We start from the raw sequence: 25312 nt of genomic DNA on the forward strand, positions 1-25312 counted from the left end.
GGTATTACGTCAATACCGAGGAGAATCCTGCTGATCATGCTTCAAGGGGCCTGAAGGTGGAGGAGCTTATAAATTCGACTTGGCTTACAGGGCCCCATTTCCTTTGGGAGAGAGAAGTAGTGGCCAACCAAGGAACATTAGAACTATTGGTGGGAGACCCGGAGGTCAAGGTGGTCTATACATTAAGAACTGAGGTTATGATACAGGAGGATTTCCAAAAACGACTGTTACGGTTCTCAAAATGGTCCACACTTGTGAATGTAATTGCCCGGATTCAACGACTAGCAAAGAGAATTAAAACATCAGAACCTCTCAGTGTGGAGGAAAGAAGGAAGGCTGCACACACACTGATCCAGCTTTCACAGAATCATGCTTTCAAGGAAGAATTGGATATGTTGAGCCACAAATCTGGAAAGCTGCCTCGTAATCACCAACTGCACCAGCTCAACCCTTTCCTGCAAGATGGGATATTGAGAGTGGGAGGGCGACTGAGGAGAGCATCTGCTCCTCTTGAATTGAGACACCCTGCAATCCTTCCAAGAGATGGTGTTGTTACTCAACTAATTCTTGCACACCATCATGAAATGGTTCAACATCAAGGTAGAGGCCAGACCCTTAACGAATTAAGAGTTAATGGTTATTGGATAATTGGTGGCAGCAAAGCAGTAGCCCAGTATATTCGGCAGTGCGTCCTTTGTAGGAGAGCTCGTGCACCACTAGAAGAGCAACGAATGGCAGATCTCCCAATTGACCGTACCAATCCATCTCCGCCGTTTACCTACTGTGGCATGGATTGTTTTGGCCCTTTCTATACCAAGCAAGGTCGCAAGGTGTATAAACGATATGGTCTCCTCTTCACATGTCTCTGTTCCAGAGCCGTGCACATTGAGATGTTGGAAGATATGACAACAGATACCTTCATCAATGCACTGAGGTGTTTTATAGCCATCCGTGGAGCAGTAAGACACATTAGATCAGACCAAGGATCCAACTTTGTGGGAGCGAAAAACGAATTGGAGAGAGCTATGAAAGATGTCAGTAATGAGAGAGTGGCTGCATATTTGGCAACTAAGCAGTGTAATTTCCATTTCAATGCACCTGGTTCAAGTCATGCCGGGGGCATTTGGGAGCGTCAGATTAGAACAGTGAGAAGTGTCATGAGTTCAGTTCTGGCCCAGTGTGCTGAGAGACTTAATGATGTCTCTTTGCGGACATTTTTCTATGAAGCTATGTCCATAATCAATAACCGTCCCCTCACTGTAGATACCATCAGCGATCCCAAAAGCTTGGAACCCCTAACCCCTAACCACTTACTCACCATGAAGTCCTCTGTTCCCCTACCCCCACCAGGTGTATTTGTTAAGGAGGATCTCTACACAAGGAAACGATGGAGACAAGTGCAATATTTGTGTGAACAGTTTTGGAGTAGATGGAAGAAAGAATATCTTTCTACTATCTCTCTCAGGCAACGATGGCATACTTCAAAACGGAACATCCAGGTTGGCGATATTGTGATTGTCAAAGATGAAGTTCCTCGAAATGAGTGGAAGTTGGCTAGAGTTCTTGAAGCCTGTAAGGATGATGACGGACTGGTACGGAAGGCTACAATACAGATTGGGGACCGAATGTTAGGGAAAAGGGGTGAGCGTCTCACTAAGCCCTTAAGCATTGAGCGCCCTATTCAAAAGCTAGTGGTTCTTGTGGCTAAAGATTAAGATCCTTTTCACAGACTGAGATGGTGATTTATTTTACATGCATGCCTTGCTGGTACACACATGCTAGTGGTTGATAATCATTTTATTGGTATTTGCAGATGTGTAATGATGTATCATGTCAATTTTAACAAAGGAATATAGTGATCATGAATTACTGGATTAGTGACTCTTATCTTGTATTGTGAGCTCCTTTGCCTGGAAATTACCATTGATATGTACTTGTGTTATGTGTTTTAATGAATCAAGGTAATTTGGTGGGAGTGTAGCTGACGCTGAGATGTCAACAAAAGCATAATACATTTATGTGATTTTAATTTATTATATATTGTATGTAAGAATTGGGTCATTGTATTTGGATTATGTAATTTGTGTAAATTGATCATGTTTAACTTGTTGTTGTGCCGGAAGACGTGTCCACGTGACCTCTCCTTATTTAACCCGGACGCGTTAACATTCAGTATGGATTAAGAATGATTATACACGTACGTGAATAAGTTTAACTGAATTCTACTGCTGGTTATCAGGCGCACACGGTAATGAACTCTTTATGTATCTATTGTATTTTAAGGATTGAGTGGTTTTGTTGTGATGTTATTTGTAAAATTGTTGTTTGTTTGTTTGTTTGTTTGTTTGTCTTAGTTTTCACTGTCTTAGTTTTCACGGTGTTCCAACAACAAATAAACTTGAATATTGGACATCAGTATGAGACGTGGAGTCAGTAAATTTAAGCAATAGCCAGTGGGAAGTTACAATGGGCGCTAACACGTTACGCAAAAACCTCAGTTTTGAGCCATGGCATGCGCAGAAGAAATCGTCCGTGGAGCCCAGAGGTGGAGCCGCGGTATCAAATGCTTGCATGACCAATTTTATCACGCCCCTTGAACGTCTCATTTGATTGGCTTGCTAAAATAAGGTAAGTTAATACAACTAATGACTTAAATTTAAAGACACATAATAATACACTATAAATTAAAAACAGTACTAGTACTATGAACAACTATCACAATGTGTTGGACAGCAAAATGAATGATCTTTAGTTCATGCAGTCTGCTTTAACTAATGTTAGGCATGTTACCCAAGCTAATAATATTTATTAATTAGCTTATTAAGCTCACATTTAACATTACCAGAAAAAACTCAGTAGGTCGGTTAGTACAGTTTACTTCTAAACAACTCATTTTGTCTGTGTGAAATAACACGGAAATTGAACATCAAGTTTTATATCTTCAATCTTCCCTCAAAGCTCCGGCAGTCCGCTCAAAAAAGCAGTCAATCACAAATGTCAATCATAATGACAGGCCCTGTTTCTATAGCATTAAATTACTAGCTAAAATCAAACTTAATCAGAAAAATCCACAATTGAACATACAATACTGTACAAAAAAATGTGGAAGGGGAGTTCACCCTAAATACTTGACACTTCAGCTTATACTTTTATACTGTTTTTAATACTACATACAACTTATTTTCTGGTTGTATTCTTATAAAGAGTGATATATGATCACTATAACATTGCAAAAACAACAAATCTAATGGTAGCATGGTGGCCTAAGACTTTTGCACAGTATCAGCATTGATAACAACTGCCTTAAGGACCTGTGCTCGGTTGCATGAAAGTCCTTAAGCTAAGAAATCCCTTAAATATAAGGTTAAGGGTTCCCTTAATAAAAAATGGGTTGCAAGAAAAAGCCTTAAGTGAACCTTAAGGCTGTAATTAGTATTTACCCTTAAATGCTAAAGTATTACCTTAAGGTCTGCTATGCGTTGCTAGAAAGTCCTTAAGTCCCATTTTCCCTTAAAAACTTAAGGGACTATAAGAGGTCCCTTAACGTCACCCGCGATGGCTGATTTTATGGTTATTTAAAAAAAAGGAAGCCAACGCGCATTTCTAACATTCTAAATAATCCCTTCGAGAAAAGTGATGTGCATTTATTAGGAGAATAGCGGTTTGATCGTCCGTCAATCTAAAGTGTTTCCAGTTTGAATTACTTTCAGGTTTTATACATGCGGCACTTTACAGTCTGTTATTTGCGATGTTTCATTGTACACAAATCCGCCGTCTGTTGAGCTGCGTGCGTTGATTTGTTTACGCTGTGAGATTTTGTAACTATAGCAACCGCTTCTCCGCTGCCGTGTTTTGGAAGAGACTACCGTAAAATACTTAGTATAAACACTTAGGTAAGGGTGACAGTTAAGACCTTTGTTGCAACGCTCTTAAATAAACCCCTTACCTCAGGGATTTTTTCTCCCTCAGGGAAACCCTCACTTAAGGAGTTTCATGCAACCGTGCACAGAACCATCTTTCGAAAATTTTATTGGAAGTGTAATTAATTTTTTTATTTTGACCTGAGTGCTGTTTGTTTAGATGGAGAGGGCGGGGTTTATGATTTGTGCTGCATCCAGCCACCAGGGGGCGATCAAAGAGCCAGTAGCTTTACTTTTTAGGATGTATGAGGCACACCCGGTCTGGTCCAAGAAACTGTCAACTAAAACTGTAATCGGACTTACGCTCAGCAACAAGCATTTGTTCTCTTTGATGGCACCCAGGCAACCCAGGAAGCCCGTTACCATGACGACCGAGCCCAGGGTAATGACCAGATTTGCAGCGGAGAGTGATGGGAAGGATGGAGAGAATGTGGCAAAACTGCCCTGGGAAACGGACAGCCAGATACCCACACCTAGCAACCCACAGCCCGACAACTGAGGAGCAAAAGAGACTTTCATGTTTAAAAGCAAACAGAAATACATAAATTATGCATCAAGCACGCATAAATGTCTTTGAAATCAGTCAGTACTCACAAAACATGAACACTTTAGACACAAGACAGTAGATGCCATTTTTTGGATGCAAAAGGACATGAACATATTTTGTCAGTACGATGTGCACTTATGTCAACTGGTGTTAAAATTGGTTGTGTAACTAGTTGACCCTAGAACCTGTACTCTCTTTCCATGCCATGTGTCAATTGCAGTGACTAAACTGCATTAAAGGCGTTTTATGAACCCAAGTTCACACAGAGCAAAATATTGTATTGTAGTGGAAGGTGATGTGTATATTTTTGCTTGCCTAGCCAACAAAATGATACCGGTGTCAGCTTCCCCGCTGTGAAAGTTATATAAATGCTAATACAACCAAAATAAGGGTTGCTTCTAAGGATTAAAGTGTATATAGATGTATTTTGTATGTGTGTGTGTAGGTGTAACAGATTAGATGGTGCGCTTGTTCACATCTCTTATGGGAAAAAACTCTTGTAATTTCATGCTTAGGCAACCGAAATGTAAAAGCAATCCAGTCTGCTATGGGCCAACCAGCAGATAAAACTTAGCTAAAACACACCTAAACTGCACACTGGCTGCAGACAGAACTGCCCCAGATTTTGATTAATTTCAAAATTATATATCATCAAATGTATATTTTATATGTTAAATTACTTTTTTCCCACCCATGCGTAGAGTGGAGAGACAACATGGTTAGATTAAAATCAAGTGTATCTTACAAATTAATAGAAAGAGAAGAAGTGGAGTTGAAGTGGCAGAGAAATGGCAAAACTTTCTCTGTATATTTATAAACTACAGCACTATTAATCTAGATGAACTGCATGATTGTTATGAGTTAACTCGTGATTAAATCTTAATCGCAACTTAATCGCACATTTTTAGCTGTTCTATATTTTCCTTAAATTTCAAGTTTTAAATACTCCAATCAACATGGGCGTAGACAAATGTGAATGCTTTATGCCAGTGGTTTTCAATCTTGTCCTAGGGGACCCACAGCTCTGCATATTTTGTATGTCTCCCTTAACTGACACACCCAGTTCTGTTCATGGATCTCTCCCTTAATGAGCTGATGATCTGAATCAGGTGTGTTAGATAAGGGAGACATGCAAAATGTGCAGGGCAGTGGGTCCCCTATAGACCAATTTAGAGTAGACGTCACAGTTATGTCACTGCAAGCTGCGCGCGCAATGCGGTTGCAGAAAAACAGTGGAAATGAATTAGACACGAGTGAAAAGAGCAAGATAACTCACTGGAAAATGTCCGGTTGTGCTGTTAAGTGTCAGAATAAGAATGCCAAAAAAGATGGCTTTCATTTTTATAGAATACCATCGTCAAATACATCATTTGAAGATAAACGTAGGTGTTTATGATTACAATAAGCCCTTAAACGGACAGAATGGAGCGAGGAAATCATCTGGAAATCTTTTAATAATTAGAATAGAAAATAAGTAGAGAAGATGTCCGGTGTTCTGTCGAAGTCTGTTCCCTCCATGTGTTTCTTATAGCGTTTTTATGATGTTACAATTATAATTTATTAAGGAAGAAATAATAAAAACTGTAAAATATGAAATATTTAATAAACGCTATTATATATAATACATGATAGTATTGCTTTTACATGTACTTTAGCGATTCAGACTGTAAAAATATTTGATTTAGCAAAAAAGAACAATACATATACATTACATACATGCATATCAGTAGCCAAGCCATTTAAACTTTTGATCTATCTAAAAAAATAAACGTAATGTGATTAAAACGCTATAAGAAACATTGCACTAAAGGGAAACATAAAGGAATCAGACTTCGACAGAACACCGGATCCATAAAAATCACGGTTTAATGCTAAAACACTTCACAACCCTATTGCGGAGCAGTCACTTTCTGCAACCAGTTTGGCTCCGCCCACAAAAAACGTCATCTCTGTTTGCAAACACGAAATTGGTCTATAGTGATGGGTCGTTCGCGAACGCCGGCTCTAAGAGCTGATTCTTTGTAGCGAACGAGCAGAGCCGAATCTTCAGACGCATGCAGGGGAGCCGGCTCTTCTAAGGGAGCCGAGCCAGAAGAGCCGAATCTATGAAAAGAGCCGGACTGCCATCACTAAAATGTAGAGCCGGAGCTTGAGCCGAAAGAGCCGAATCAATGGAAAGAGCCGGACTGCCCATCACTAGTCCCCTAGGACAAGATTGAAAACCACTGCTTTATGCAAATGTATGTTTATTATTGGTGAAAGAGTCAGCAAAGTTTAATTGAAAAAATTCAATTAAAGAATTCAAAAGGTTCAAAAACAAAATCACCACATCCATACCTTAAAATCATTGGTAAAGCTAATAGATTGGGCACACACACACACACACACACACACACACACACACACACACACACACACACACACACACACACACACACACACACACACACACACACACACAGTCAAAAACAATATCAAACCTGTTTTCTTTCTTTTATTGTCTGACTGACAGACAAATACAGTTTTAAGATTTACTTTAATGCAAGGATTCTTCAGATGTGTCAGTCAGTGTGAGGAAGATCATTTGAGTCTTGCCACTCTTAATAACTCTTTAACATCAACCAGGTAGCAAACTTTATGTCTCTTAATAACTATTTTAACATCTAGCAAGCCCTGCATTTAATTTTTTAATTCCTGCATATTTTAAACCCAAAACCTCAGAAGCGCAAGTGGATGGACAGGCATCCTTTGTATTAGTTAAGCATTTAGGACGCACACACGGCCAGGGGCGTCATGCACCAATTTTTTTTAAGGGGGCACAGTGTGCACAGATACAGAAATGTATGCATACACGGACATCAAACAAAATATTATAAAGCTTTCAGTCTTTTCCATGGCACTATTTTGAGCCTTCCTGCCTTCATGACAAAAACCTCCAAAATAAAAGTGTTGACTAACTTTCATATCAAATACTATTCAATCGGAATAATGACATATTGGCATTTAGATAAATATTATTAGAGAAATTGATTTTTGCATTCAACTTTACCTCATGTGAACATGTGTGATATTCCGCGTCCCTGTGAACTTTGGCGTTGTACCAAGAAGATGAATCTAGAAATCTCTACTAATATAACGTTGAGACATTTTAAACCATACAACCATACACAGAGAGGGTTAACTGCATATTACCGTACTGGGGTTTGGAAATGTTGTGAACGTTTCTTCCACATTTTAATTCCTCAGATAGCAAAATACAGCAGCAACAGCAAAGAGCTCATGAACGCGCTCAGACATTGATGACATCAGCGACTGCGCTAAATGCAGCGCCTGCCGCCAGCATAAAGTAATGTAACACGATCAAAACGGTGAAAATCTCTGAAAAGCGACAAGGATGCAGCACATAATTAATAATATTGTGCATATTAAACAGATTAAAAGACAAATAACAGATTAATGGACGCTTCTTTGATTTTGAGGCTCAAAAAACCAAGGGGGCAAGTGCCCCCTCAGTTTGAATGGGCATGACGCCTCTGCACACGGCTGAAGGCTGCATCTCAAATTATTCAACAACGGACTAGGCCAAGGGTCAAGCATAAATTGCACGTTGCATTAATCGCACATTAATAAAATGTGTGTCATTAAAATGAAGTTACGTTAATGCATTATTAATGCACTAATTTTGACAGCCCTAAACATCTTGCATTAACTAATACTAAACAATTTAGCCAGCCATTCTCAGAGCCCAGGAAAATGGGGGAGGGAAGTGTAATTCAATGTATTTTGCTATATGGTGGAAAAACTAGATGAGAAATTTACTTCTGCCTTGCATTTCCTGCATAGTACACAGATATATCTGCGATATCTCTTTTTATCTGAAACCATTTTCATATAGTGAAACGTCCTATGAAAAAGCTCTGACTATTGCAGATGCATGCATTGCAGTAGTTGTAGCGGACCTGCATATGTCAAAATTTGATTGATTTATGACCCTCTTTGACAGGGGGCGGGACTATCAATCAAACGGTGTACATGCTGTCTAGTTCTGAGAATCGTATTTTATGGCGATTTAGACAGCGTCTGTCCGGCCTGTGCGTGTTTTACGATGTGTCAATCAACTAGATGTTTTTTTCCTGTGTGTGTGTTTTTTGTCAAGCGTATGCTGTCATGTTTATTGCTGTCTCTCTCTCTCTCTCTCTCTCTCTCTCTCTCTCCCAGCCGATCATAAACCCGCAGCCCCCAGCGTGTCTCACAGCAGGGGCCGGTGCTCAACGGTCCTGTCTGTTTCTTTAGACAAAAGCCTGTATATGTTAAACTAAATAAAAATTTTAACCGGTTCACGAGACCCGTGAGTCTTTTCAGGAACCCGCTCTCTAGGTTCACGCGTATTAAACCTTGCTCACCGGTGGTGACAGAAAATGCGACGGGTGGGTGTTCATATCTGCCGTTTTAAAATAAACTTAATAAATGTAATTCTGTCCGCTATGGCAAAATAAGGGTTTATTTTAGACTTAGGGGATTCTTTAACCAAGTCTCTGATTAAAACATGTGTACGCGCACCGATGGTGGCAGAATACGCTGATGCGCACTTATATCTGACGTTAATAAACTTTTAAATGTTTTTAAGACGTTTTCATCCCATCTTAAGGGTTTATTTTTAATTAAATGCTTCTTAAAACCACATGTGAATATATGTATATTATACAACGAGTCTTATATTGTCTGCTCTGACAAAAATAAAGTATTATTTTAGATTTTAGGTGAAGTGGCAGCGTGTATTTTATGACAAATACATCTTGATATAAACGTTTGTTTTGTCAAAAGTTTCTTATAGACATTCAAGAATCAAATATTTTACATGTATCTGGTTAAACCTAAATCTGCAATTATCTATTGAACTATTTTTCTGATCAGCCTCAAACTTACAGAAGCTTGTGCCGGGTCATATATACTGTTAATAAACTTTTAAACGATTAAAGACGTTTTCATCCCATCTTCAGAGTTTGTTTTTAATTTTGTCTTTTTAAAACCATATGTGAAAATGTGTATATTATACAACAAATCTTATTATGTCTGCACTGACAAAAATAAAGTATTATTTTAGAATTTAGGTCAAGTGGCAGTGTGTATTTTATGGCAAATATAGATTGATATAAACGTTTGTTTTGTCAAAAGTTTCTTAGACATTCTAGAAACAAATATTTTAGTTGTATCTGGTTAAACTTAAATCTGATATTTTCTATTGAACTAGGCTATTTTTCTGATCAGTCACAAGCTTCCACAAGCTGCTCTGTGTGTGTGTGTGTGTGAGAGAGATAATTCACAGCAGGGGCGGATTGTAAACTAGTTAGAGTCTTTTAAACCTGTAGTGGTAAAATGTAATATGGTCACTCTGACAAAAAGTAAAAGGTTTATTTTAGATTTTAGGTGAAGCACCAGCACCTATTTTTATGGCAAACACTGCAGGATCTAAAAGTTTGTAACATCACAAATTTATTTAATGAAATACTCAGTACATGTATAGCAATTAACTGTGCCAAAACCACAGGGGGCCGCCAATACTATACTCTTTAGACTAAAGGGTATTTATTTTAACCTAAATAAAAGTTGAATCTTTTCATGCATAGTGTAAGGTAGGCACCACCCACTGGTCCAATGGCGGTCTCCAGAGGCGTGGTGAAGGATTCTCGCGCGTTTCAGTCTTTCCTTTCACATTGGATAAGATATGGATTTATACATTTCTTCATTTAGATTATTAATCTCTTATCTGACTCCAATTAAATAAGATATAATTAATATTTATGTGGATTGTTATTTATTAATAGTATAATTTGAATGGATGTTTGTTTATTTATTCTGATAAAGCTCTGGTATTACACTCGTTCATTTGGTTCTCACAGTCGCACATGATCCTAGTACGGGCCTCATAATTAATATACTGGTCAACGGTCATAAGCGAATCAGTGTTGGTCACTGCCAGAGGTTGGACTATACGCTTAAGCGGCCACTTTCTGCGTGCTCAACTTTAAACATACTTTATTTAGTCCCCTTAGAGGTGACACTTAATTATTACAATTATTATTTCTAATCAAGATTAATGAATAGAATAACATTGAGATAAACAGAGGTTGAGGCTGACCCTATTAAGAGTAATCAGAAATGTTACTCTAAACGGAAACACAGCCTCCACGCTTCTAAGTACACTTAAACTAACGCCAATTGCTATTCGTATCTCACAAATCCTCAGCTGATGTATTATTCACTATCTAACTGGGTTTGGGCCGATCCTAGCCTGATTTCAGTCCTTACGGTAACTACGGATACAACGATATTACTTGCAGTGTCAACATTTACCGAGCAACACAGAATAAATCAAACTTAACAATTTATTAACCAGGTAAGAAAATCACAATTCAAAGCCAATTCACAGTTCAAATAAAATGTAACACAAATACAAACCAATAGTATTTACATCAAACAGGAAATATAAAAACCTTTCATACCTGGTAAAGACGACACACAGTAAATACTGGTTACAGATTCCCTGAAATGTTTGTCAGCTCTCCTTAAAAACCCAGACGGAATAAACATTATGTATACATTATTTACCAATGGAAGTTTGCAGTGATTGGTTCTTACAGACCTGTGGGAGGCACCTTGTCCTGGATACATTTGTAGTGGGGTGTAAGCTCTATAAGGGTGTAACTCTATTAAACCTGTTTTATCGATATGGGAATGAGACCTGTGTACCAGTCACGATTAAACCTTTTAATGAAATGAAACATGAATAACAATGAAAGGAGGGGTAGAAGGGTCAGACATCTGTCTGCAGGTCTACCATTTGTATGAAGATATGATGTTTGACAATCAAGGGTATCTATCTGTCTGCAGATCAACCATTTGTATGGAGATGTGATGTTTGACAATGAAGGGTAGCTCTCCGGGGAGTCTACTGTATTCAAGACAAAGTTCTGATTCTCGAGAGAAGTGTTTTGGGGGTCTTGGTCTCCTGCCGTGAGTCCTGGAGGAAAACTTGTTGTTTTGCAAAAAGTTCTCTTTTGATGTCCTTGCTGCCTCGGGCACCTACAGGGCACACACACTGCACTCTCGGGTATCCATGCTGTGTTCTCAGGAAGCGTTGACCTTTTGGTCAGGATCAATCAAAATTCTTACAATAGTATTCTGTTCACGCCATTAGATCGCGCTCCGGTGTTTACAATAGAGAACATACAGGGATGCGTGTTCATATCTACCGTTAAGAAACTTTTAAACTATTTAAGACATTTTCATCTCATCTTCCGGGGTTTGTTTTAAATTAATGTCACCTTAAAACCAACTGTGAATATATGGTTATTACACAATAAATGTAATTCTGTCCACTCTGGCAAAATAAGGGTTTATTTTAGATTTAGGGATTTCTTTAACCAAGTCTCTGATTAAAACATGTTAATGCGCGCACCAACGTTGCCAGAGGACGTAGGATGATGCGCTCTTATATCTGGTGTTAAGAACCTTTTAAACGTTTTAAGAGATTTCAGCCCCTCTTCTGGTTTGAATTCATTAATGTCACCTAACATCCATGTGTGTACATGTGTATTTACGATAAATGTAACACGGTACGCATTGTCAAAATAAAAGGTTTCCTGAACATGGTATTCCATTGCGTGTTTTTTGTCTTCCGAGTGCTCGTCAAATTTATTGATGTGAAAAAAGTTTGATGTTTTGGACGTTCAGTTTCTGGACGGACAGTTTTTAGGAGAGTGCCTCCTTCTCACCATCCGTTATCACCCAGCACCCCCCAGAGTGTCTGAACAGCGGTTGTGTTCAGCGGACCGTACTGCTTCTTAAACTCTGTGTTGGTAAAATAAATGTAATTCAGCACACATTGACAAAAAGTAAAAGGTTTATTTTAGATTTTAGGTGGTGCACCAGCGCCTATTTTATGGCAAACACTTCAGGTTCTAAAAGTTTGTAACACTAAGAAATTATTTAATGAAATATACAGTACGTGTATAAGCAATGCCCCCCAATAGGCCATAATCTCCAGGGGTCGTCAATACTACTTTCTTTAGACTAAAGGGTATTTATTTTAACCTAAATAAATGTTTAATCGCATCACGAACTCCGTGAATCTGTTCATGCACCGCAATCTATTGTTCACACGCATTAAAGATCGATCACCGATGATGACAGAGAATGAACTGGGGGCGTGTTCATATCTGCCATTTTTAAAATAAACGTAATAAATGTAATTCTGTCTGTTCCGGCAAAATAGGGGTTTACCGTAAAACTTCAAATAATAGCCCGGGCTTTTATTTTCCCAAACCTATCATCACACCAGGCGTCTAAAAGAGACAGGCGTCTACAGAGCCGGCCCAGCCACTAAACGACACTTGCAATTGCAAAGGGCCTCGTGGCCAGCAGAGGGCCCCCTAAAGTCACTTAGCTAGTGACTTAGTTGAAAAAAATCATTCATCAAAAGTAACAAAATAAATATAAATATTCATTATTTATTATTATGGCAATGTTAAAAAGGCTGTTACTTGTTATTATAGTTATTATGAAAGTTCGCTAATAAGATCTCTTTGTTGCCGAGATTGATTGACACACAGCATCCAGCGCAGCAGCCAATCAGTGCCCGCGACTATGTGCAGGCGAGCATCCCGCCCACAGAACGCAAAGTTGAGTTGAGCCGGATCGCTGATACAGACGCGAACTTTTGCTGTTGCTTTAAGGGCAATTTCTTTAATGTTATGTGTGTTTGTGCGTAAATGCGAAGTAAGTGGATCTTATTTGACTTCGGTAATGACCAAACCTGTGTTCTGTTTGACTTCTCTTTCTTATATTTTCCATCATAATGTGAATTGGTTTATTAAGCTTAATAATTAATATTTAAACGGTTTAATGTGGTAAATTAATTCAGTTACGCTTATATTTTTTCGTATGCCATTGTAATTTCTACATATTTATGTCATTAGTGTAATTATATTGTTAAACGTCTGAATTTAAAGTGTTTTATGTGTAAGAGTAAACATATGTACATGTCCAGACAGCGCACCATTGTTAAACCACCTGCTAGCCTTTGCAAAAGTGTATAATGTCACTGTTCAGTGTTTAATATTTAAACTATAGCAATGCATATGACATACAGTAACCAGCTTTGTTAGATTAATGTTATGAATGCAATGTTAATTGTTAATCTTCAATTATTAATATTATTTGCAAGTGAATTGTTATTATCCACAAACCTATGTTTGTGTCAGATTTAGCTCATCCAAAGCCTATTAACTTTTGTTATGCTATTCACGTAAGGGATAATATATAGTGAGGCGAATGTTAGGTACTATTAATCTTGTTTGTTGGGTTTTAGATATTATTGTTAATTTTGTTTATTTGAAAAATTTAAACATTTAAGTGTTATATTTATTATTTTATATAATATTTTATTTAAATGTTATTCTATTTACTCTATTTCATTTGAATTATATATAGGCTGTTGTTTGTGTCTCTTAAACTCTGGTGTCAATTAAAAATGTTTCTTTGATGGTCAGTGAAAATCACTTTATCAGTCTTTTTATTCAGCAAGTTCATCAGTGTGTGTTTGTTGCACTGCACTGCCATTCAGTTCAGTCAGTGGTATCATATTTTTCTGTTAGACATCAAACATGGAACTCAAATCAAGAACTCAAGGGGGCAGTTTCCCTGAAAGGAATTAAACTAATCCTAGACTAAAATAAAAGTAGGCTAAGAGCTGTCCAAACTGAAAAAAGCTTGCACTGACATATCTTAAAATACACCAGTGCCCTTTGTTTTGCCTCAAAATCCACACAAATAATGTTTTTAGTAAGGCATTTTTGTTAAAATTTGTTATGTTTTCTAATTAAACAAAGGCCGAGTCCTGTCTTAAGATATTCCCTGTCCGGGACCACCCCAAGGTCTTTTATTATCATTCTGTAGGCTACATGTTGCCACATAAGAACGAAATACGTACTCAGGACCAAATGTAAAAAAGATCATTAACATACAGTATACATAGAATAATTAAAACATAATTTAATAGACACATTTAAAAAAATAACATATTAGATATAATATGTGCAGTATAGTCATAAGGTAGTCATTGCTTTTCTTTAGGCCTTACTTAAAACGGTCAAATGGGCCCCCGACCAAACTGTGCTTAGGGCCCCCGAAGGTCTAGGGCCGGCTCTGGGCGTCTATAAGAGACAGGCTTTTAATTTAATTGTTCCAGCATGACAGCAGGAGGTTACCACATATTACGTTTTATTTTTAATTTGAATGTGTTTAACATGTCTTAAATTATTGGCAGTATAAATAAAGCAAACAAGGATATGTTTTTTATTGGTTGTTGCGTGAAATCTTACCCAGATACAACAGTGCTATTTTCTGATTGGCTATTGTGTAGCCTCTTTCTCTTTTTTTTTGTATTGGCTCGCTCGACTAGAACTCTAGGAAAGACGGGCTTGATAGAGAGAGAGAGCAGTGCGGCCAGATACATTTTGGGCGCTGCAGCATATTAAATATGATAAATAGTGTTTCCGCGCGAGAAATACAATGTGTGGCGGGAGTGCATGCATGACAAAAGACTGAAAGCCCGACTATTATCAGCGGCCTCAAAACACTACCGGCCCACCAGGAAAAGTCCAGACTCTCCCGATTGCCACTTCGCTACTGTCATCATCACCTCAATCCTGGCGACGAAGCTTGTTGTGCTGTCATAGTGATGAGTAACGGAATGACTGCATCTGTCACGTGACATCTACCGGTAAGCAAAAAAACTTTAGCGTGTTCAATCTGCACCATAGAACTGTCTTAAACAGATGATCTGACGGGTTTTAGAAGATTAAATACAACCCGAAACTAAAAAACAGAGCAGGCCTTTATTTGAGACAGGCGTTTATTTACCCAAACCTGTCGTCACACCAGGCGTTTAACTCTTTCACCGCCAGCGTTTTTAAAAAAAGTTGCCAGCCAGCGCCAGCGTTTTTCATGATTTTCACCAAAGTTTAATGCCTTCCAGAAAATGTTCTTCTTTAAATAAATAAACATACAATATACCAAATGAAAGAACAGACCCTCTGCTTTCAAACAAAAAAAACCGTTTCATCCTACCTTTAGTGGTTCTTTTGCAATCAGCTTTTGAATATGGGTAGGTTTTTGCAAAAACACCATATTTTGAGCAAAAAGCAGAGATAATTCAATTTTTGTGACGGACTTTTCATAGAGATCCCATTCAGAGCGATCTTTAAAACAGACACGGACATGCAGCAGCTTGCCATAGGGCAATACTTCCGGTTTTAAAAAGTTGCGGAAGGGCGCCACCTGGTGGATAATAGCGGTATTGCGGAAAGACGGAAAATCTCGTCATTGGCGGGGAAGCGTTTTCTCTTAATTGACGAGATATCTCGTCAATGGCGGGGAAAGAGTTAAAAGAGACAGGCGTCTATTTGGGACTCGGCTATTATTTGAAGTTTTACGGTATTTTAGATTTAGAGAATTCTTTAACCAAGTCTCTGATTAAAACACGTTATTGCTTAGGGCAATAAGCACATGCACACACATATCTGTGGTTTTAAAAATAAACTTTTTAAAGTTTAAGACATTTAAACATTTGAAAAAATCAAACATTTTAGATGTGTCTGAGTAAACTTATATCTAATGTCATATGAACAGTGCCGCGTTGCGTTCATGTATGGTGTGGCGTAGGGTGTGTGTGTGTGACAGACTGTGAGTGTGTGCGCGTTTGTGTGTGCGTTTGTGTGTGTGTGTGGTTATCACGTGGTAGGGGGTCCCAAATGATCTTTTATGAACCAGAGCAGGCCCTTGGTCTGCATGCGGGGTTAGGTTCAACTTAGGTTAACATCTATCATTGCGTAATAAGCAAACATGAAATTATATTTTACATATGGTTTGTTGGTTGTATGTTTCCTAGTTTTGTGTATTTTTTCTTAGGCAAACTTTTGCCTTGTGTGAAAAGACAAAAGTATGAAAAATGCCTAAGTATGAAAAAGAAAACGTCTGCCTAAGAAAAATACACCCAAGAACATCTGATGAATTTACAAAAATCTCAGACATGAGTTGACACTAGCGATGAAAAATCTATGAACAAATGTATGAAAAGACAAAAGTATGAAGAATGCCTAAGTATGAAAAAGAAAACGTCTGCCTAAGAAAAATACACCCTAGAACATCTGGTGAATTTACAAAAATCTCAGACACAAGTTGACACTAGCGAAGAAAACTATGAACAAAATGTGAAAAGACAAAGGTATGAAGACTGCCTAAGTTTGAAAAGCAAAAGTTTGTTTCAGAAAATACACAGGTAAGAACATCTGATGAATTTACAAAAATCTCAGACATGAGTTGACACTAGCGAAGAACAACTTTAAACAAATGTATGAAAAGACAAAGGTATGAAGACTGCCTAAGTTTGAAAATCAAAAGTTTGTTTCAGAAAATACACAGGTAAGAACATCTGATGAATTTACAAAAATCTCAGACATGAGTTGACACTAGCGAAGAACAACTTTAAACAAATGTATGAAAAGACAAAGGTATGAAGACTGCCTAAGTTTGAAAATCAAAAGTTTGTTTCAGAAAATACACAGGTAAGAACATCTGATGAATTTACAAAAATCTCAGACATGAGTTGACACTAGCAAAGAAAAACTTTGAACAAATGTATGAAAAAGACAAAAGTATGAAGAATGCCTAAGTATGAAAAAGAAAACGTCTGCCTAAGAAAAGACACAGGTGAGAACATCTGATGAATTTACAAAAAATCTCAGACATGAGTTGACACTAGCGATGAAAACTTTGAACAAATGTATGAAAAGACAAAAGTATGAAGAATGCCTAAGTATGAAAAAGAAAACGTCTGCCTAAGAAAAATACACCCGAGAACATCTGGTGAATTTACAAAAATCTCAGACACAAGTTGACACTAGCGAAGAAAACTATGAACAAAGTATGAAAAGACAAAGGTATGAAGACTGCCTAAGTTTGAAAAAGCAAAAGTTTGCCTAAGAAAAAATACACAAAACTAGGAAACATACAACTAGGGATGCACCGAATCCAGGATTCGGATTCGGCCGAATACTGGGCTTTTTGACGGGGTTCGGGTTCGGCCGAATCCTAGATTTTTTTTCCACCAAACCCTAGGCTTGCGCTACGCTGGTCGACGTCACGCGGCCGTTGATTACACACATCGGGTGCTGACGTGGAGATGAGATGAGCTTTTTCTTTCGGTGAGCCTTAGGGCTGGACACACCAAAACTTTTAAACACGGCTGAAAACGCCTTGAGGATGCCAATTGCCAGCTGTTTTTCAGCCGAGCGCTTGGTAGCTGTGATGCTTCAGCGGTGAGCCGGTTGGTTGCTGTGGTAATGTCCCGCCCCTCCTCCACTGTAATTGGACGGCCGTGTGAAAACTGACATTGACGAGCGGAGCTTCTCACTCAACGTTAAATATAGTTTTCAGCGCGAAGCTGTTTGCTTATTGGAAAAACAAGCGTGTTGCAACGCATCGCTTTCATTATGCATAGGCTTATGGTTATTGTCAAAATAGTTTTTCCAACTTGTCATCCTGGCATAATGTACAGTTAAAATTAAATTAAATGAAAAATACACGGCGGACGTTGTTTACTTCATTAATGTGCTTTACCGTGTTAATGGAATAAGGATGCGAGTAGGATTCGGTATTCGAATCCACCGTTTAAGATTCGGCCGAACCTAAAAAATTTGGATTCGGTGCATCCCTACATACAACCAACAAACCATAGGTAAAATATAATTTCATGTTTGCTTATTACGCAATGATAGATGTTAACCTAAGTTGAACCTAACCCCGCATGCAGACCAAGGGCCTGCCCCGGTTCATAAAAATCCTGATCATTGATCATTTGGGACCCCCTACCATGTGATAACCACACACACACACACACACACACACACACACACACACACACATACAAACGCACACACACACACACACACAAACGCACACACACACACACACACACACACACAAACGCACACACACACACACACACACACACACACACACACACACACACACACACACACACACACACACACACACACACACACACCCTACGCCACACCATACACGAACGCAATGCGGCACTGTTCATATGACATTAGATATAAGTTTACTCAGACACATCTAAAATTTTTGATTTTTTTCAAATGTTTAAATGTCTTAAATTTTAAAAAGTTTATTTTTAAAACCACAGATATGTGTGTGCATGTGCTTATTGCCCTAAGCAATAACGTGTTTTAATGAAAGACTTGGTTAAAGAATTCGCTAAATCTAAAATAAACCTTTATTTTGCCGGAACGGACAGAATTACATTTATTAAGTTTATTTTAAAAATTGCAGATATGAACACGCCCCCGGTTCGTTCTCTGTCATCATCGGTGATCGATCTTTAATGCGTGTGAACAATAGATTGTGGTGCATGAACAGATTCACGGAGTTCGTGATGCGATTAAACATTTATTTAGGTTAAAATAAATACCCTTTAGTCTAAAGAAAGTAGTATTGACGACCCCTGGAGATTATGGCCTATTGGGGGGCATTGCTTATACACATACTGTATATTTCATTAAATAATTTCTTGGTGTTACAAACTTTTAGAACCTGAAGTGTTTGCCATAAAATAGGCGCTGGTGCACCACCTAAAATCTAAAATAAACCTTTTACTTTTTGTCAATGTGTGCTGAATTACATTTATTTTACCAACACAGAGTTTAAGAAGGAGTACGGTCCGCTGAACACAACCGCTGTTCAGACACTCTGGGGGGTGCTGGGTGATAACGGATGGTGAGAAGGAGGCACTCTCCTAAAAACTGTCCGTCCAGAAACTGAACATCCAAAACATCAAACTTTTTTCACATCATTAATATGACGAGCACTCGGAAGACAAAAAACACGCAACGGAATACCATGTTCAGGAAACCTTTTATTTTGACAATGCGTACCGTGTTACATTTATCGTAAATACACATGTACACACATGGATGTTAGGTGACATTAATGAATTCAAACCAGAAGAGGGGCTGAAATGTCTTAAAACGTTTAAAAGGTTCTTAACGCCAGATATAAGAGCGCATCATCCTACGTTCTCTGGCAATGTTGGTGCGCGCATTAACATGTTTTAATCAGAGACTTGGTTAAAGAAATCCCTAAATCTAAAATAAACCCTTATTTTGCCAGAGTGGACAGAATTACATTTATTGTGTAATAACCATATATTCACAGTTGGTTTTAAAGTGACATTAATTTAAAATAAACCCCGGAAGATGAGATGAAAATGTCTTAAATAGTTAGTTTCTTAACGGTAGATATGAACACACATCCGCGTATGTTCTCTATTGTAAACACCGGAGCGCGATCTAATGGTGTGAACAGAATACTATGCATGAAAAGATTCAACTTTTATTTAGGTTAAAATAAATACGCTTTAGTCTAAAGAGTATAGTATTGGCGGCCCCCTGTGGTTTTGGCACAGTTCATTGCTATACACGTACTGAGTATTTCATTAAATAAATTTGTGACGTTACAAACTTTTAGATCCTGCAGTGTTTGCCATAAAAATAGGTGCTGGTGCTTCACCTAAAATCTAAAATAAACCTTTTACTTTTTGTCAGAGTGACCATATTACATTTTACCACTACAGGTTTAAAAGACTCTAACTAGTTTACAATCCGCCCCTGCTGTGAATTATCTCTCTCACACACACACAGAGCAGCTTGTGGAAGCTTGTGACTGATCAGAAAAATAGCCTAGTTCAATAGAAAATATCAGATTTAAGTTTAACCAGATACAACTAAAATATTTGTTTCTTGAATGTCTAAGAAACTTTTGACAAAACAAACGTTTATATCAATCTATATTTGCCATAATATACACATTCACATATGGTTTTAAAACGGCAAAATTAAAAACAAACTCTGAAGATGGGATGAAAACGTCTTTAATCGTTTAAAAGTTTATTAACGGTATATATGACCTGACGCAAGCTTCTGTAAGTTTGAGGCTTATCAGAAAAATAGTTCAATAGATAATAGCAGATTTAGGTTTAACCAGATACATGTAAAATATTTGATTCTTGAATGTCTATAAGAAACTTTTGACAAAACAAACGTTTATATCAAGATGTATTTGTCATAAAATACACGCTGCCACTTCACCTAAAATCTAAAATAATACTTTATTTTTTTCAGAGCAGACAATATAAGACTCGTTGTATAATATACACATTCACACGTGGTTTTAAGAAGCATTTAATTAAAAATAAACCCTTAAGATGGGATGAAAACGTCTTAAAAACATTTAAAAGTTTATTAACGTCAGATATAAGTGCGCATCAGCGTATTCTGCCACCATCGGTGCGCGTATACACATGTTTTAATCAGAGACTTGGTAAAAGAATCCCCTAAATCTAAAATAAACCCTTATTTTGCCATAGCGGACAGAATTACATTTATTATGTTTATTTTAAAACAGCAGATATGAACACCCACCCGTTGCATTTTCTGTCACCACCAGTGAGCGAGGATTAATACGCGTGAACCTAGAGAGCGGGTTCGTGAAAAGACTCACGGGTCTCGTGAACCGGTTAAAAATTTTATTTAGTTGAACATATACAGGCTTTCGTCTAACATATACAGGCTTTTCGTCTTTTTCCTGTGTGAGGTTCTGGACTGTCAGTTGTCACGAGCGTCTCTCTCTCTCTCTCTCTCCCAGCCGATCACAAACCTGCAGCCGAAAAAATTCCTCCTTTGGAAATGTCTGCCGAAAATGGCCCAATCTGAACAACGGATACATATTACTTAAAATGCATTTCACTGCCCCCCCACTCTCATTCAATTCCCTCCACTTTAAAATAATTTGCATACCTCCGGTCTCTCGCCTCCAACGGGAAGTAAATTGCAGTGTTCGCGACGTTCAAGGCAAAATTTCCTCTAAAAGAACATAAGCACATTGATACAATGTAGTTTAGGCACTGCGGCTCGTGCCAAACGCCTCTGCCCCTCGAAGATTTTCAAAACCCATGCCGAGACCGTTCTCACTCATTCCGTTGTGTGTCCAAATCACTGCCCTCAGTGGCCTCCTGTGCTCCCACTCAGACAGAGATGGAAACAGCAGCAGAGCCGTGAGCCGAAGGACAGTCCAATAATGGGCTCACTGGCCCAGCCCCAGTGTGCACTTTCTCCACCGCGCCATGGAGAACCAGTTTTTTTTGCCCACGAAGACCTGCCCCTCCTCTTGCACGAATTGATCGTACACCAAGTGACAGTCAAGTCGCTTCTGTCTTTCACACAATGGCAGTGCTGCAAGTACTGTATAACAAGCCAAGCTGTGAGCCAGTCTAGTGGTGTTAGAATGATACCACTGGCTCAACCTCAAAGAGATTAAGCATGTGTATCGTGTGTCTACATGACTCTTCTGTCTCGCTCCTGTCAAAGGGTTCAAGAAGCGCTTCACTAAGGCTCACAAGTTATCCCAAGCTATGCGCAACTTCCTGCCAAAGAGGACAAGCTCCTTTACAGATGTTGGCTGCCCCAAACAGCCAAAGCAACAACAGCGCTCCAAACCTGCGCCAACTCCAGTGCAGCCACCACAGCCACCCTGGCTGAACCTGACCTAAAACATCAGCACCCAGCCAGGCATGCTGGCCTGCCAAAACACCATGGTCCCCATTAAAAATTGACACTGGACCCATGCCTCCGAAAGACACATGAAGTGCAAAGTTCGAGGAGGAAGAGAGTTAAAACTTGGCCGGACCACCCCCAAATATCCTGTGTTCCTCAGTCCCCTCTTTACATCAGGGCGTTGGATACAATGCAAACACCGGTCTTAAAACCACTCACACACTATGCGCTCCTACACACAACCTTCATTATGCAGCTGCAGAAATGGGTTCCCTGCCACCAGGCGGTATTCCACTTCTGCAACTTATAAAACACGGCTCTTCTTCATTTCTGCCGATCTATTCCCGGTATGTCCAGCTGGATAGAGAACGGCTACTTGCTTCAATTCACTCGTAGAAGGCATATTTCACTCTTTGGTCCCCGACGATCGTGCTGAGATCCTTAGAGCCGTGTTCAGATTAAGACTTGTAATGAGTACGAACCTTCTTACAGAAGTATAGAATTTTCTTGTTAATACTCCACTGTGCAGTACAGAGTGAGTCCAAATTTTATAGCTGTTACTTCTCTTGTTTCAAAGAAAGATGCCAGTCTCAGACAGATCTTGGACTTACGAGTTTTCCCTTTCAATACAGGATGAGGGGTGCACTGCTACAGCGAACCTGCCTTTGCCACGTTGATTGGGGGCGAAACAATGAGGCAAGATATGGCCCATTTCTCAATCCGAAAGCTGCAGCCTCGGTGTAGCCTTCGGATTGAGAAATGGCCATTTTCTCTTGGCCACTCAAGGTTGCAAAGAAGTTATCAATCTGCGTTACACCATCAGAACACATTTTCAGCTTGGCTGGTAACATTATAACAAAAAATAGGTTCCTCACTTGCAGGGCCTGAAGTTAACTTTTTTTGACCACCAGCCACTGTGGCAGGTGGATTTAGAAATCCACCTGCCACAGAGACTTTTTACCAGCCAGTTATTTGTTTGCCTGAATAGTGAATGATAACACTGTTTTTATTGTATGAATTAAATATATATATTTTTTTGAGCTACAAAAGTGAATTTCTCTTTGTCTTAGGTTGTGTGATTAATGACACAGACTTAAGTAGGTTAATTAAGGTTACTGTCTCTTTAAGACCAGCACAGACTGGTTTTTGACTCTCTATACATACACTTAAGACATAAAGAAATGTTTTATTAGAAAATGAATACTGTTGAGATCATTTTGTTTATATGTTCCCTGTCAAGAGCAGAAAGATTTTATGTACGCATGCTTTTAGGAACGTCTCTCCGATGTGCCCTATTGAGTGCGCTAAAACCCGTGCACGCATACAGAGACTGAGGGGGCACAAACTGCGCACATAAACTGCGCACATACGTTGTTTTTCATTACTCTATTCGCAAAATGTATGTTAATGTACTACAGTATAAGGCATAGAAGTGCAACTCTCTCTAAAGTTTACACATCAAGAGTTTTGATCCGTCACAGCAGCACTACACATCTGTGCAACTGTGATTGTACTGTAGCCTATGCCAGCATTACATTCTCATCCCATCTCACCAACAGTTTAATACTTTCTCGCACATCCAAACGTAGTCAGAAGTGCCTCATCTTCTTTCCAATCGCATGAACGTTGCGAAACAGCAGTCGCATCCTCTCAATGAATCACTCAATTTGCATCGGTGATATGCGCAGGTTGATAAGAAATGAGCGGGTGCCCGTTACGAGTCATTCAAAAATATTAAAACTAGATAGAAAAGTTCGTCGGAACAAACTTTATGTTGGCTTGAGAAAGCCTAGTCTGAGAGTAGAGTTTGACAACTTAGCATGAAGCTATCATGATTTAAGATAAAGCTAGCATGATTTAACATGAAGCGAACATGATTTAGCATGAAGCTAGCATAATTTAACATGATGTTAGCATGATGTTAGCATGATTAGCATGATGCTAGCATGATTAGCATGAAGCTAGCATGAAGCTAGCATGATTAACATGAAGCTAGCATGATGTTAGCATGAAGCTAGCATGATGTTAGCATGATTAGCATGAAGCTAGTATGATTAGCATGAAGCTAGCATGATGCTAGCATAATTAGCATGAAGCTAGCATGAAGTTAGCATGAAGCTAGCATGATGTTACCATGATTAGCATGAAGCTAGCATGATGTTAGCATGATTAGCATGAAGTTAGCATGATGCTAGCATGATTAGCATGAAGCTAACATGATGCTAGCATGATTAGCATGAATCTAGCATGATTAGCATGAAGCTAGCATGAAGCTAGCATGATTACCAGGAAGCTAGCATGAAGCTAACATTTATTGCGTTGCTAGGGTACTAAGTTTGGTTGCTAGGGAGAAAATTGGCATCCCATAATGATCACCCTTCAAGCCACAAGTAAAACGGTCCAACCCCCGTGTCTCTACAATGTTCTGATGCGGAGATATAAGGCTTTGTTTATTCCGTTGCTAGGGTACTAAGTTTGGTTGCTAGGGAGAAAATTGGCATCCCATAATGATCACACTTCAAGCCACAAGTAAAACGGCCCAACCCCCATGTCTCTACAATGTTCTGATGCGGAGATATAAGGCTTTGTTTATTCCGTTGCTAGGGTACTACGTTTGGTTGCTAGGGAGAAAATTGGTATCCCATAATGATTACACTTCAAGCCACAAGTAAAACGGTCCAACCCCTGTGTCTCTACGATGTTCAGATCCAGAGATATAAGGCTTTGTTTATTATGTTGCTAGGGTCTTCATATTTTGTTGCTAGGGGCGTGGCTTAATACCTCAATAAGAATCCCAAGAGACTGATTGGATGCCTGAGTAAAATGAGCCCACCCCTATGTCTCTATGACACTCTGGTGCAAAGATATCCATCTGGGCTTTTTATAATGGTAGTCTATGGGAGATGTTGCTAGGGTACCCAAAATTGTTGCTAGGGGCGTGGCTTAATAGCTCTGGGGTGATCCTAAGAGACTGATTGGATGCTTGAGTAAAATTAGCCCACCCCCATGTCTCTAAGACACTCTTAAGTGAAGATATTCCCTTTATTCCCTTTTATGGGCATGTTTCCTGCCCCATTATAAGTCAATGGGAAATTTTGGGGGCCCCTTACACCCCAGGGGTACAGCTTACACCCCATTGTGATGTATGT

At 38.9% G+C, this 25312-nt stretch overlaps 1 protein-coding gene across 4 annotated transcripts in view; it reads right to left on the reverse strand.

The window, feature by feature from the left end:
• Nucleotides 1–25312, reverse strand: part of tspan9b (tetraspanin 9b) — a 111258-nt gene that overhangs the window by 15482 nt on the left and 70464 nt on the right. For all 4 annotated transcript variants that reach the window (XM_065265678.1, XM_065265677.1, XM_065265679.1 and 1 more), the window contains one exon: nucleotides 4224–4415. In XM_065265678.1, coding sequence (XP_065121750.1) covers nucleotides 4224–4415 — 192 coding nt within the window. The remainder of the gene's footprint in view (nucleotides 1–4223; nucleotides 4416–25312) is intronic.

This window comes from Paramisgurnus dabryanus, chromosome 1 (assembly GCF_030506205.2).
Source record: "Paramisgurnus dabryanus chromosome 1, PD_genome_1.1, whole genome shotgun sequence".
Lineage (NCBI taxonomy): Eukaryota > Metazoa > Chordata > Actinopteri > Cypriniformes > Cobitidae > Paramisgurnus > Paramisgurnus dabryanus.